This window comes from Oryx dammah, unplaced genomic scaffold, assembly GCF_014754425.2.
Source record: "Oryx dammah isolate SB20612 unplaced genomic scaffold, SCBI_Odam_1.1 HiC_scaffold_23, whole genome shotgun sequence".
Classification (NCBI taxonomy): domain Eukaryota; kingdom Metazoa; phylum Chordata; class Mammalia; order Artiodactyla; family Bovidae; genus Oryx; species Oryx dammah.
The window spans coordinates 107,371,055-107,386,256 of NW_024070207.1; the positions used below are offsets into that span (position 1 = coordinate 107,371,055).

Here is a 15,202-nt window from a genome sequence, read left to right on the forward strand (position 1 = left end):
TTCATTTCCCGTTAAGAAAGTGTTACGGGGGGTGCAGAGTGGAAGGAGGGGAGCAAGGGATGGTAGTGAGTAGTGGAACTGTGGGGAAGCCTTATTGATTTGAGGCACCACCGGAATTCCTGTGGCTTCAACTTAATCAGCCATGTTTTCTCGCAATTTCTCCGACCAGCTACCTCAGCAGCCACCGTTGTTGGGGCCCCAACGTCAGCTGCCGTTATCCCTGAACTCACGAGAGACACAATCACCTGCCGAGACCAGGGCCAGGGTGAAGAGAGAGAAGGTCACCATGGCGGACAAGCAGAGCACAGTGAAAGTATTTTTCCTGAATGATGACCAACAATGGGAAATGCTAGGCAAGGGACATGTCTCCACTATTTATGTGGAACGCCTTCAGGGCTTGTGTCTGCTAGTTCAATCTGAACTTAGCGGCTTAGAGATCTTGCAGTCAAAGATAAATCCAGACACGCCCTATCAGAGACGACAAGGGACATTAATTGTTTGGTCTGAAGCTGAGAACCACGGTATGGCGATAAGTTTCCCCGACGAAACAAGTTGTCACGAGATATGGAAAGACATCTGCCATGTTCAAGGTAAAGACCCATCTACCGATATCACACACGACCCCTTAATTGAATCCGAAGATGAGACATCAGATGACATGGAAGATGACGAGCTTGAGCTGCCTAACTGTGAACTCGGTAAGCTTGACCAGATTGCTCACTTAGTTACCTCAGTTCTCACCTCACCTCTGCGTAGGGAAAGGCTGGCTCTGTTAGTAGGAAATGAGGACTTTATTAAAAAATTACTGCAGTTGTTCCACACGTGTGAGGACCTAGAGGATACTGAAGGCTTACAGAATCTGCATGACATTGTTAAAGGGATGTTATTTCTCAACCAGGCACCTCTGCTTGAGATCCTCTTTTCTGATAAGTATATCATGGATGTGGTGGGATGCCTTGAATATGACCCTGCCTTGGCTCAGCGAAAAAGGCATAGAGAATTCTTAACCCAAAAAGTGAAGTTCAAAGAAGTTATACCAATAATAGACCATGTACTTCTGCAAAAAATACATCAGACATACAGGGTACAGTACATTCAAGACATCCTTTTTCCTATCCCATCTATATTTGAAGAGAATTTTCTTTCTACTCTTACAAATTTTATTTTATTAAACAAGGGTGCGATAGTCAGTATGCTGCAAGAAGATGATAAGTTTTTGTCTACTGCTTTTGCACAGTTAAGGGATAAGACCACAGATGATGATACACGGCGTGAGCTGTTATTTTTTTTCAAGGAATTCTGTGCATTTTCTCAGACATTAGTACCTGAAAACAGGAATGCACTATTCAAAACACTGACACAACTGGGAATTCTTCCTGCTCTTAAAATTGTAATGAATATGAATGACTTGCAAATAAGGTCAGCTGCTACTGATGTATTTACTTATCTAGTAGAGTATAGTCCATGCAGGGTTCAAGAATTTATAATAGAAGACCACCAAAGTGAAGACAGCATTCTTTTCATTAATATAGTAATTGAACAAATATTCTGTGATACTGACCCTGAGCTAGGAAATGCTGTTCATTTAATGGAAGTTCTTCGTGCCCTGCTTGATCCAAACAACATGATCACAGCATCTAGTCACTGTGAAAAAAGTGAATTTCTACATTTCTTCTGTAAGTATTGTATGAATAACTTCATAGAACCACTTTTGTCAACTACTTCAGCATATATACATGACGAGGATAATATAGTTGAATCTGACGAAAATAACAAAAACTGTCTCAATAATTACCGCACAGCACAGCTGCTTGCCTTAATTTTAGATCAGCTTTCATTTTGTGTGCAACATCATGCATATTACATGAAAATATATATTTTGGACAAAGACTTGCTAAGAAAAGTCTTGATCTTGATAAATTCCAAGCACACTTTTTTAATCTTGTGTGCTGTTCGTTTTATGAGAACGATGATTGGCCTTAGAGATGAACTTTTAAATCATTACATCATCAAGGGAAATTTTTTTGAGCCAGTTGTAAATGCTCTTCTAGAGAATGGAACTCGGTACAATATGTTGAATTCAGCTATTGTTGAGCTGTTTGACTACGTAAGAATGGAAAATATCAAATCTCTTGTTGCCCATATAGTTGAAAAGTTTTATGCAACGCTTAAGTCAATTGAATATGTTCAGACATTCAAAGGATTGAAGGTGAAATATGAGCAAGAGAAAGAGCTGCAAAATCAAGTAACGAAGAATTTATATTCTGTACTGTATAGTCAAGTATTTTGCACAGATTCCAGCGTCTTGGAGGAGGAGGAGGAGGAAAGGAGTATTAATGAAAATATAAAGGAAGAAGCAGTTGAGCCACCACCGGAAAGTGGTTTTGAGATTAAAAAAGCAAAAGAAAATGAAGACAAGGTAGATCTTCCCTCTCAAACATCTTTTGGTGACTTTGAATTTACTTCATCTCATTCTGCTGATGCTGCTGATGAAACAAGTAACCCAAACCGCAGAAGCGTGATTTGCTTAGTGGATTATTCAGATGATGAAGAAGAAGAGGAAGATGAAACACCTCCCAGCAAAAGACCACATCTTAGCCCATAAAGTCTTTATGGAAAACCCATGACATTACTAAATTCTGGTAAAACTTTGTAACATTAGCTGAAGAGTCTGAATCCAAAGCTTCCATATATGAACACATGTATTTAATAAATAGCAAAAATCTTCATTGTTATTATCATCTAAGATAATTTAGTTTTGTAAAAAAAAAAAAGAATTTCAAGGTTGATAAACTAATATTAATGTAATTCTGTTTCAAGAGTATATACTAGACATAGCTATTAACAGTGCATTTGCAAAGCTTGTAACATCATTTGCCCGGTGGTTCTGGCTATGGTTTTCTTTTTTCAGTTCCTTCTTTGAAATAAAAGTGTATGTTTATGTGGAAAATAGAGTCAACTGTAATAAAAAGTAAAGCTATTCACTTTTCTGTGAAGATTTGACAAAAAATTTAGTCTTATGAGTAATTGGAAGGAAGTGACTTTTGGTGTGTATTTTCATGAAAATAAAGGAAGCTGGATTCAAAATGTTCAGTTGTTACTATAATTTTTTGTCTGGTTAGATGGGATGCAAAGAACTGGCCCAGTAGTATTCTAAAAGACCTTGGGAGTGGGTAGAAAAAACAAATGCTTTCAGCTGCCTAAATTGTGAAAGATACTTGGAAGTCATTTCCTGATTCATGAATAAACTTGTGTCCATCTCCAGAGCAGTAAGTAACTTTTTTAAAAAGAGTATTTATTTATTTGTTGGCTGCTCTGGGTCGTTGTCACTACACTTGCTTTCTCTTGTTGAAGTAAGCAGAGGCTCCCGCGTGCAGGCTTCTCACTGAGGTGGCCTCTTGTTACAGAGCTGTAGTGGCTCACGGGCTTAGCTGCTCTGAGGTACGTGGAATCTTCCTGGGTGAGGGATCAAACCGGTGTCCCGTGCATTGCAAGGCGGACCCCGAACCACTGGTAACTTTTAAAGTGTAATTTACAAAGACTAACATACCAAAAAATAGTGCTGAATGATGTGGCACTTAATATCTAGAAACCATTTTGCACAGTTTTGTAAGAAAAAGGTACTTAAGTGTTAGGTTACACACACAATACTTGAAGTTTTTTCTGTAAATGAATGGGTGTAACATGAAAGGTGCTTTATTAAAGAAGTGATTGCAAGTGAATTTCTAACAGTAAGATGTAACAGTGTTAAGAGTTTTTTTTGTTTTTTTTTTTTTTTTAGAGTGGGGTGTAAACTGGGTCCAATTTCCCTGGAATTGCTTGAAGTCATTTCTCCTATTTGAAGATTTTAGAGTTAATTTTTATTATGACCATTGTTTGAACAAGATGATCTATCTGTGTAGATAGGAAGTATAGTTTTCCAGAAGACAGATATTTATCTTGTATTAAAAATATCACTGTAGTTGTTTTGTACCATTTGCTGATATTTATGCTGAACTATACAATTCAGGAATTAAAAAGGGACCCAGTAATTCAAAAAATAAGAGAGACCATTTTAAAGTGCCAACAGGGGATGAATCTTATGTAAAACTGAGAGATTGTTGTTAGTTACAAAAAAAGTGTATTCCTAAAATAACAAATACTGATTTAATCATCAAATATAAAGGCTGCTGAAGTATGGACATGACATCAGAAGATATAATCTGACATGACTGAGGATGTGACACAATAGGGAAACGTCATTTTCACATCTCTCAAGCCAGGCTATTTAAGTGTTGTAATGGGATGATTCAGATTGTGAGTGCATGTCAAAAAAGGAAGTTTGTTTGAAGAGCATTTCATGTTTTCCTTCCCACTAGACTGTCATGGGAATGTTCTCCATAGTACACATTTGCATGCATGCACAAGCTTTTGTTTGAAAAAATATCCTTAACTCTATTTTGGTTTGAGAAGTTCCATTTCCTTAGCAGAACAGATATTTACAACCAGGCAGAGAATAACAATTCTTTGCTGCTTTCTCTGCTTATTCTCTTCCCTTCAGCTGGCCATAATGGGAGGTTAATAAAAAGTAAAAATAAAAACAAGGGGAAAAGAAGAAGAAAAGAAAAAAGGACAGGCATTCTCTCAGTGTAACCTCTGTGAGCCCTTTTCTAGTCTCAGCAACTTAATGTTAGGGAAACAACATGACAAGCAAAATGGTGCAAAGGCAAATTGCCCATCAGATGGCAAAACCTACTATTAAGGGAACATTTAAGAGGGCAACAAAACACAGAAGAGCAATCCTTACTGTCTGCACACTGAGTGAAAAATTGACCAAAATGTTCAGTCTCTATAGATAGTGTGTGTGAGAGGATACCATGTCAAAAATGTTTACTTTCATCTTTTAAGTTTTTTAGAAGTCATTTTAATAGGCCCCTTAAGTAGATTGTTTATAAAAAGAGGAAACTGTGTGGAATGGCCTTGTACTTAAAACGAAATTCAGGTAAGCATTTTTGAAGAGGTGCCCTGAATTTGTCAAGGTTTTGACTTTAGATATATGACTTCCAGTCATTTTTATGGCTTAGTGACTTGCTAAACTCACCAACAAAGTGGGGTGATATAACAGATAAAGCAAAAGCTTCATTAGAAAGCCCTTGATGACAATGCAGACTCTGATGCTTACTAGTTCCAGGACCTTAGACAATTTACTTGTTTTTTGTTTCAACCACAATCTCTCCAACTTGCCTTAAAAATTAGAAACTATACAGAAGTTACCCAGAAAATATTTAGTACTCAATAAATAACTTTCAAAGCTCATTATCATCATCAGGAGCAGTATAATCATTTCCAAGAAGGGGGAGGATAAAGCCAGATATAAGTAGTTACATCAGAAGTTATGCCCATAAATCAATAATCTATATTCTATGATGCATTAAAATCTAATGAGTTCATTTCTGGTTAGCAGACAAGTCTATGTATATGTATCGTGCCTTACTGAGACACAACTGAAACAAGTATAAAAGTAGACAGAAAAATAAACCTTCATAGCAATGGAGACACTCTAGTGGAATGATGTCTGAGGTGTTAACAAAGGAGTGGGAGATGTCAGGAATGAAGGGTGGGATTGAAATTAGAAAAGGAGGGAAGGTGGGAGGGCATTGAAGATTTGTGGCAAGTCACTGACCCTGTTCCCCTTTGTCCCATCCCAGGAAGCACTGTGGTAACTAGAATGGGTCCTTAGATAAGAACCCAGATGTCCTTGCCCTAAAGCAGTTGAGATAACAGGCAAAGCTGGGGGCCTTTTATGGATGTGCTTGCCTCTTTGGGGTGTTGGAGGATCCAGGATGCTGAAAGCTTACCACCCGAAGGTGCAGGAGAGGGGCATGTTCAGTGCCTGGTTCCCACCCAGTAAGTACAATTTCAAGAGCACAAATGGAACCCCTGGAAAAAAAGTCTTTACAACTGGCAGACCTGTCAGGTAGTCCCAACACTGTAGGAGACAGAATAAAAGAAAATCAGGCCCCCGCAAGGGCCACAAAAGAAATTTATAATTATTGATAAACTGGATGTTATAAGGCATGAGACTCTTGCAACAAGTCCAAAGGGAACAGTTCATAATCTTGAAAACAAGATATGATCCTGGGGTCGGAAAACTGACCCCAGACTGTTTCTCAACTGGCGTCTCAGAGTCACATGTTTTACGTATCTGGTGGAAAATCTATAGATAAAAATATTAGTCTTAGTTACTGATTTGTTATTGATTACTGTTTCCTAATTACTCAATGGTTAATTTTGTTCTTTGGCCCTGAAAGCCACATGAGCTATAGTTTAACTCCCTGCATATTTTTTCATTCACGGCTGACAGTATAATAAAGCTGGCTTGGATTCAGTTTCAGCACCTTCACCTTGGAGCGGTGTTGGTCCCCTGATCCTCGCTTTTCTCTGAATTCTTGCGTCTCGTTTCTCATTCTCTCGCCATATCGCGCTTTCGGAAACCCTGCTTGTCGGTCTAGTTTTGACAAGTGGCTCCCGAACAGGGACCCAAAAGTGAATCCAGCCTCCGAGGCTAGCTCCTAGCGGCAGAGAACACAGAGAAATCCGGCCAGCTCCGCGGACGAGGAAAGTACTGGGTAAGTACACCCCTGCAGATTTGTCAATCAGTAACAATGGGACAAAATCCCTATAAACATAGTGACTATATGCAAGTGTTAAAAACTTTGTTAAAAAGTTTGGCGGTTGAGATTTCTCACTCCTCTTTTAAAAATTTGTTTTCTGCCATTAAAAAATATTGCTACTGGCTAGACATGAAAAATGGCAAAAAGTTATGCGTTGCCTGCTCCGTGCCTACCAACGCGGCAAAAAGATTCCTTTGTCTATATGGTCAGTAGGAAATCTTATTAACAGCTTTAGGACTGCTACAATCCCAAACCTTGGATTCAGGAGATTCTGTAGAACAAATACAAAAACAAATGGAGAAAATGAATTTATATGATAACATAGGTGATGAGAAACAAAAAACAATAAAAATGAAAAATAAGAGCCAAAAGAATGACAGAAGTCAAGAACAGATCTTTCTCTCTCGACAAACTGCACCTTTGGTCGAGCCCCCTCCTTTCAATCCTGAAACCCCTTGGGATTTGCTTTTAAACCACAGATAACTGTGCCTAATAAAATGACCCCTTTACAAAAGGGAGTTCATATAGCACAATTGCAGGGGGATAAAGATGCTTTAGTTCTCCCTGTGGCTGTAACTCAAATCCCACCAAATCCTCAATTTCCACAAGGAGGAATACATTGTGATTATAATGCCATACCATTTAAAACCATAAAGGAGATAAAACAGACGTACCCAATATGGAACTAATTCTCCTTATACCATGGGACTAATTCAGAGACTTTCACAAGCTGAATGGTTAATTCCTTATGATTGGGAAATGATAGGCAGAACTCGCCTATCCACCTCAAAATTTTTACAATTTAGGACCTGGTGGCAAGATAAATCAAAAAGCTCAAAAATGCGACAGCCAACTGGCCAGTTGATATAACACTTGATCAATTAATGGGTAGTGGGGCACATTTTGACATTCAAGCTCAGTTACAATTTGATGATCAATTACTCACTCAAGTGAAGATAATATGTTTAAAAGCCTGAAGAAAAAATAAATCCACCAGGACAAGCCTTGATTTCATTTACTCAATCAAATGGAAAACCTTATGTAGATTTTATTGCCAGGCTACATCAAAATTTAAATAAAGCAGTCTAGTTCTTGCTTATGACATTGCTAACTCAAAATGTAAAAAGGTGATTCAGCCTCTCAAAACACAGGGTGCCCCTCTAAAAAAAAATCTTAAGTTTGCCAAGATATTGGGTCAGAACCATATAAAATACAACTTCTGGCTCAAACATTGTCTAAGGCCAATAAAAAGATATGAGATGTCACCGATGTAAAAAATTAAGACATTAAAATAGACTGTAAAAAAAGTAGTTGATAAATTATACTATTGGTTCTGATGCCACTCCTATTTGTGTTGGTTTTGAAAGTATATGTCTTAAAACAAGATATAAAAAGTGGCTGTCTGTTGTCAAGAAATCAAATGAAGATAAGACTTCCCTCTTTCTGTTAACTGCCCACCCTTTTTTAAAAATAGAAAAAACTTCCAACATGATGAATCCACCTGACATTCCTGATTGTGTTGCTGAAATTAGCCATGGTATTAAAAATTGGTTAAGATGAAAATCATATAAAGGATCAGAAGGTCACTTATTATTAAATGTTACAAAAGACTCATCAATTGGGGACCCCAAAGAACCCCTAAACTTACAGAATCTAAAGTGTCTTCCCCATGGGTATATAATGAAAAGACAATTAGTACTTATGTTAGTCAACCCCTCATATGACATGAGGGTAGGATTAGCTCCCCCTGTGCCTTGTCTAGATCATTATCCTATTCATGATAAATTATAGAAAATACCCATGACATTAAAAAAACTAATTGCTTTAAAAAGACAATATACTGAATATATTTTAAATGACCCAAAAACTACCTTTAATTTTACAAAAAAACGTCTACCCACACTATACAGACTTATATAAAGATTCCTTTTGTTTTTATGATCAGACCAGCAAAATATGATCTCAATTTGGGATTAGTAACATGTATTAACTGTTCATTTTATACTTGTATAAATAACATCATTCCTTTTGATAAAAGTTGACAGAATATTTACATTTTTTTTGCATTTTTCCAAAACAGTTTAATTTTAAAAAGGTGAAAAATCTGAAAAAAATTAAGGGGTGGGGGGAACCCAAGAGAACATACCGAGACTGGCTCAGTCACAAAGAAACACCATCATCTAAAAAGATATTTAAGTTTAATACAAATTTTATACAAAGAAAATGTGAAAAAATACTTCCATATGCTAAAAGCAATTATGCTTCACAAATAAGGCCAGCTAGGCTAGTTTTTTTTTTTTTTTTTTTTTGACAACTACCATCTACAAATGTTCTTTCCTGTTTTCTTCTAGGACTCTTTTTTATTTCTTTTCTAATATGGGTAACTAGCTGGAAACTCTACAGTCCACATCCTCTTATCAACAATGAAGAGAAAGGAAAAGAGACTAAAATATACAACAGAATGTACTGGAATGATATCATACAATTAATTTTTCTCATATACATACATCACCTTTTTGCTTTGTTCAATGCTTCTTGTTTTATACAACATACAAAATGGTACTACAGCATACGTAGTGTAACAGCACGGCGGTGTCCTGCTTCCCCTCAAACTGCCTTTGTTTCATACTGACATAAAAACATAAAATTCCATCATATAAATATTACATACATGCTTCATCTCAGATTCAAATGTCCTCTCCGCGTGCGTCTCGCCTTCGACTTCTCACTTCGTGAAGCACGGCTATCTCTTACCAAGCAGATGTGAGTGTCTTGAAAGGAAAGCAAAGAAAAACTCTGTTTCGGAGCTTCTGACTCGAACGCTTCCTATGGTCCCCTCTCCTGCAAACAGAACTGAACGGGGCTTGTTTCTAGTTAATCTTCTGTAAACAAGGATGTGGGTTTTATTTTTCTTCTTCTTCTTCTTCTTCTTCTTCTTCTTTCCCTTTTATATGAGTAGAGTCATCATGGAAATCACATAAAATTAACGAGCTCCTCCGTGTGTCCTGGTCTGGAGAGCTTGCCTTTTGTAACATGATAACGTAGTATTTGAAAGGGGCCAATGGGTGCATGTGGTGTGTTCACAGCAGCACCAAATTCTGTGCTGGAAATTCCTGATCTCAATGTGCTGTGTACAGACATAGGAATGGAAACAGCTCACGGGGCATCAGAGGAGGAGGAGCTGTGCATCCCAAAGCGAGCCCCCCGCCCTCTCCGCACCCCTGTGACAGATGGTCTGGATGACCATTTTTCCTCCAGCATCCAAACATTCTTTTTTGTTGTTGGGTGTGTTTTCTGTTTTTTATTTCTCTTTCTCACTCTCTTTTTTTTTATAAGTTAAAGTCAATACAAATATAAAAAGGGGAAGGTACTCTAGGCTCGATGACATCCACAAATTGTACATTATTTACATCTAAAGCAAAGGTTTCACGTGGGTGGAACAGTCCTCAGTCAAGGCTATCGCGGGATGTGACGTAGTGTGGGCGGCCCTCCGTGCCGGGTGCAGAGGCCGAATCTGAATGGCTGGCATCCTCCAGAGGGCGGTGGTCTTCCGGTCTCACGTTTCTTTGCGGTTTCCGGTTTCCCTGGTGTCTGGATTGTTTCCCTCCATGGGGCGGGCGGCCTGTGTCCCAGCGTGTCGCTAGTCCCAGAAGGTATCCAGGAGGGACTCTTTCGAGATGAGGCTCTTCGAACTGGTACTGGCGTTGTGCTCTGAGTGGGCTGACCCTCGCTTCTCGCTGCCGCTCCAGCAACTGGATTTACTGCTCCGGGAATGGTACTTCTGGGCTGTGTAGTTGGGGTGCGGCTGGTGGTCTGTGCTGGTTGGGGCAGAGGCAGGTTGGTTGTCGCACCTGTTGCTAACAGAGCCTTGGTTGGAGCCTAAGAGAATGGAGGAGGGCGTCTCCCTGGAGCCAGGGAGGTCGAGGGTCGAGCCACTGTCCTTGCTTTTCTCAGCTGGCGTCTCCTTCTCTTTCAAGGTGCTGCTTTCCGGGGGAGCTGCCTGAGTACTGGAGGAGGCACCCTGGGATTAATTAGTGTTTCTGTGTTCACCTCAGGGTCTGCTTCCTGCTGAGGGGCGGTAGCTGACTGGGTGCAAGACTTCATGTGCTTGAGCCAGTGGGCCTGCTGGCAGGGGTAGTCACAGTAGCTGGTGTTCCAGCAGCAGTAGAAGATAGCCTCCTTCTTGCAGTTGGCACACCACTGCTGCTTCTTGGTTTCGTCCACTGCCTGCTGCTTCTCCAGCTCCAGTTGCTTCTTCACCTCGGCAATGAGCAGGTCCCGCTCCTGCTCTAGGCTCTGCCGCATCTCTGCCATGGTCAGCTCCAAGTTGTGTTTCATTTCCGAGAGCTCCTGCTGGTGCAGCCACTGGAGTTTCTCTATCTCAATCCTCAGCCTGTGGATCTCAGCTATTGTGCTTCCAGTAGTGTTCTTAGAAAGATCGTTATATATTTCCATCATCGTGCCTTTTATTACATCCATCATTTTGCTAGTGTACTTGGCAATGTCTGCAGTGACATCAGCTGAAACGGTGGTGATGGGCAGGTCTGTGCTGACCGAAGATGCAAGGGTGATTGTGGTCCCTGAGCTGGTGACCAGGAGCGACGACTGGGTGCTGATCACCAGGGTGATGGTGGAGGTGGATGGACTCTGCGTGATCTCTTTCTGTTAGACAGTTGACGAGTTCCACATGACCCGCTGCATGGCCAGGGCAGTCTCCTTCGGTAAAAGCAGCCTCTGCTTTTTCACCAGGCTTCCCATGGTGGTGGCGGCCAGGGTCATGACCGTGGACATGGTGCTGGTGGTGGCCCTGACCCCTGCCATGGGAGTTTGGGAGGATGAGCAGGTGAGGACTGGCGTTTCAGGGGAAGACTGGCTGCCCACTGTCATGGATGGTGGAGCTTTACCTACAACCTCCTGCTTGGGAGATGGTTCTTTGGGTTCCTTCTTATTTTTTAGATCCTCCTGTCCAGAATGGTCTTCTCCTAAATCTATGACAAGTTAGCTCTCTGAATCAGAGTCCAAGCCCAAATGCACTGTTGGGGAATCTGTCTCATCTTTTCTCTTCAGCTTATCCTTTGTGGAATGAGGCAAGAGTTTTGCTTTGTCTGAAAAGTCCTTTTCAGGCTGGGGCTCGTATTCTCCTTGACTGAGCTTGGGTCCACTTTCTTGCTGCCTGGTGACGTGCTGACTTTCAGCTCCTCTTTCGTCTCCACTGGGTTTGGCAATCTGGGCTTTTTTTGACAGCAGATGGCTCTTTGTCCATCCGAGCCCCCTCTTTGTCTTCGGCATCTTCTGGCACGTTCTTGGACCTCTGTTCCTCATCACTGATAGAGTCACTACCGCTACTATCTGACTTCTCAGAATCCTAATTGCTGTGCTCGACAGCCATATAAACATCTTCCGAGATTTCATGTATGCCTAATTGTGCTTTGCAACTCTCTATCGTCTCGTCGAGATTTATCTGGAATCTGCTGCGAATCTGTCGCTTGGGGGAGATGAGAGGAACAGGAGCAGACTGCTGCTGGACAGACTCACTCAGCTCCTTCAGGTCCATCTTGGCCTTGCTTCGATCCAGGTTAAGATTCAGGATGCTTCCCGTGGTGGATGTCTTGTCCATTTTTGTGGTGACTGGCGATACTTGAGAGGAGAAAGGTTTGGGGCTGCCGGATAAACTCCCTGCTTGTCCTGTCTTGATGGAGGCTGATGAAGCTGTGCTCTTGTCCAGGAAGTCCATGGACTCTTCACTGGCGCTGAAGTGGCTGGAGGTGGCCTTCTTCTCAGCGTCCTGCTCCACATCAGAGCCCATCTGCATGGAGGAGTTTGTACTCATGGGGGAGCACGGCATGTTGGACAAGGAGATCCTGCAACCTGAGGCCCCTCTCAGCATTGGCTTGCTCATCAGGATCTTGGGCGACACCGTCATGTCAAAGCTGAGCTTGACTTTCTCCTGCTTGTCCATCTTGGCGGCACCTGCGCCGGGGTTGGAGGTGTCGAGCAGCATTTGGTACTGGCACTTGGGCGTGAAGGGTGTCCTGAATGGAGAGTAATTAAAAACCCCAAACTTCCGGCAGATGTTCTCCATGTAAACCTCCATCACTTGCATTGTACTGTTGAAGATGCTTTTAGTCTTTTTCACAGAAAAAGGAATTTCTTTAGACATGAGGTAGCAATTATTTATTGGAACCCAGGCTCTGTCATGTTGTCATAAGAAACGGGCATCCACCTGCCCATCGTTATCCCTCAGAGCTTTCGCAGGCCAGAATGGAAACCCCTTCAGTTCTGCCCAAACCCAAGGATGTGGATTGCTACCAGGCTCACAAAACCAGTTATCTCGTTTTTGGCAGGCAGCTAGATAACACTCTGGACAAACTTCAGTTTCATTCATCTCATGCTCACAGATTTTGATGACTACTTTTGCAATTTGTGTCATTTTGTGATTTCCCCCATTATAAATGATGCACTTGTGCCAAATCCATTTTGCATCAGCCAGGAAGGCTTCTGTGCAGCCATACATTTTCTTTTTAGCATTCTTTCCCAATGTACAAAGGTCCATGGGGTGGAAGATATATTCTGCATAGTCAGGATGTTGCTCCAATGGGACAGGCTTCTGAAATGCATCTATCCCTGGCTGTTTCATTTTCTGAATGGTGAACTTGAGCAGGTATGATAACTGTTTGACGGTGAGCATCGTCATGGCTTTACTCTGAGTCTCGATGCATTCTGCTACTGTGATCTTCTCACATTCAGGACAAAACCAGTCCCTCTCTGGTTCCGATGTCAGTCTCAGACACAGCATGATAAACCCCGGGACAGAGCTCACAGCAAAGGACTTGGCCTTCCTGGTGACAAACCCAGCAGTAGAAATCATTTCGTCCATCCTGCAGTACAACATCAACAAGGTCTGTGGTGAGTGGCTGCTTCATATAGTAAAATGGACCATGTCTTAGTTCTGGCTGCTCCTTATTGTTATTGTTCAGTAAGCTGGGTTTCTTTTTCTTTTTAATGGGACTTGTGCATGTGTCCTGTGGTGAGTGGCCATTGGAGGAATGAGGAGGGCTGGGGAACTTTCTTTTCTGGGCTGTTCTCTCTGTGAAGCCAGGATCTTTGGAGCAGGTAGAAATTTCCATGCCCTCTACCACCTCCTGTTCTGTTTTTATTTCCTCTTCAGCCAAGATCAAATCACAAAGTAGAAAAATATGCCTAGGCTAGAAGCAAAAGGCCTGGCTTCAAAACATTCAAACCACCAGCATTTAGCCCAGGAATTAAGGTTAGGTTCTCCACACTCCCAGCCCCTGGGATGTTTCTTCTCTGCAGTAGGCATGGTTTAGAGAAAGCATTCAGCACTCTTCTAAGCTGTGACTAATTATTCCCCCCCCCACACACCCCATATTTACATTGTTAAAACAAAAACTGACATATGGGTTCCAGTTGATTTACAACGACCTTGACAAGAAAGCCCTACATTATATGTTAGTAAAAAAAAATATTAAAAAATCTTAAACATGTTAAATGTTTTCTGAGATTACTAATTGCTGCCATCTTAGACACTATTGCAATTACCACTGTGGCAGTCGTAGCTGAAATGGCTCTTCATAAATCTGTACAAACAGTTCATGTTGTACAAAAATGGCATAAAGATGCCAATGTCCTTTGAAGCACTCAACAAAAAATTGATGAAAAGTTGGCCTCCCAAGTGGCCGACCTTCAACAATCTGTAAAAGATCAATTAGTCAGTTTACAAAAACAAGTGAGACTAAGATGTGATTAGAACTATACTTACTTTTGTATAATGGCTTTCAAATACAATAAGACACAATTTAATTGAGATAAAGTTAAACAACACCTATTAAATCAAAGTAATATTTCTGTAGATATTCAAGATCTACAACAAGATATATTAAAAGCTTTTAATAAACATCTAGATATGATTTCTGGATCAGATTTTCTTGATACTGTTACTGATAATCTTTCTTATCTTAATCCTTTAAAACAGATCAAGACATTTAGATACAAAATTGCTCTAGTTATGGGAGTACTATTAATTATGTGTTTGTGTTTCTATATAGTCTAGAAAAAAATGATAAAGAGACAACAAAGCCAACAACAACAACAACTAACATTTCTCACCATTTCTTATCACTTACAAAATCAAAAAGAGGGAGACGTAAGAGACAGGAAGAATAAAAGAAAAGCAGGCCCCCGTAAGGGCCACAAAAGAAATTTATAATTATTGATAAACTGGATGCTATAAGGTATGAGACTCTTGGAACAAGACCAGAAGCAACAGTTCATAATCTTGAAAACAAGATATGATCCTGGGGTTGGAAAACCAACCCCAGACTGTTTCTCAGCTGGCGTCTCAGAGTCACATGTTTTAAGTATCTGGTGGAAAATCTATAGATAAAATATTAGTCTTAGTTACTGATTTGTTATCGATTACCGTTTCCTAATTACTCAATGGTTAATGATCATTTGTTCTTTGTCCCTGAAGGCCACATGAGTTATAGTTTAACTCCCTGCATATTCTTTCATTCACGGCTGAAAGTATA

At 40.6% G+C, this 15,202-nt stretch overlaps 2 protein-coding genes across 2 annotated transcripts; one reads left to right on the plus strand and one right to left on the minus strand.

Moving 5' to 3' along the window:
- The first annotated feature begins 286 nt into the window (after positions 1-286).
- PPP4R3C (protein phosphatase 4 regulatory subunit 3C) lies at positions 287-2,605 on the plus strand. Its single transcript, XM_040265355.1, has 2 exons — positions 287-1,787; positions 1,947-2,605. Exons 1-2 carry the CDS (start codon positions 287-289, stop codon positions 2,603-2,605), a joined length of 2,160 nt encoding a protein of 719 aa, XP_040121289.1.
- A 7,345-nt stretch (positions 2,606-9,950) lies between these two features.
- LOC120882611 (protein kinase C-binding protein 1-like) lies at positions 9,951-13,826 on the minus strand. Its single transcript, XM_040266628.1, is given in 5 exon segments — positions 9,951-10,682; positions 10,685-11,779; positions 11,782-11,892; positions 11,895-13,444; positions 13,446-13,826. Coding segments are annotated over 5 exon segments (3,480 nt in total). The 5' UTR covers positions 13,781-13,826; the 3' UTR covers positions 9,951-10,293.
- Positions 13,827-15,202: the final 1,376 nt, after the last annotated feature.

What these genes read in the sequence shown, in the direction of transcription:
- PPP4R3C (XM_040265355.1), top strand. Translation starts at nt 287, where the DNA reads ATGGCGGACAAGCAGAGCACAGTGAAAGTATTTTTCCTGAATGATGAC. An exon ending in AAATAACAAAAACTGTCTCA is followed by an intron (nt 1,788 to 1,946) that starts ATAATTACCGCA and finishes TTTTAATCTTGT; the next exon opens with GTGCTGTTCGTTTTATGAGA.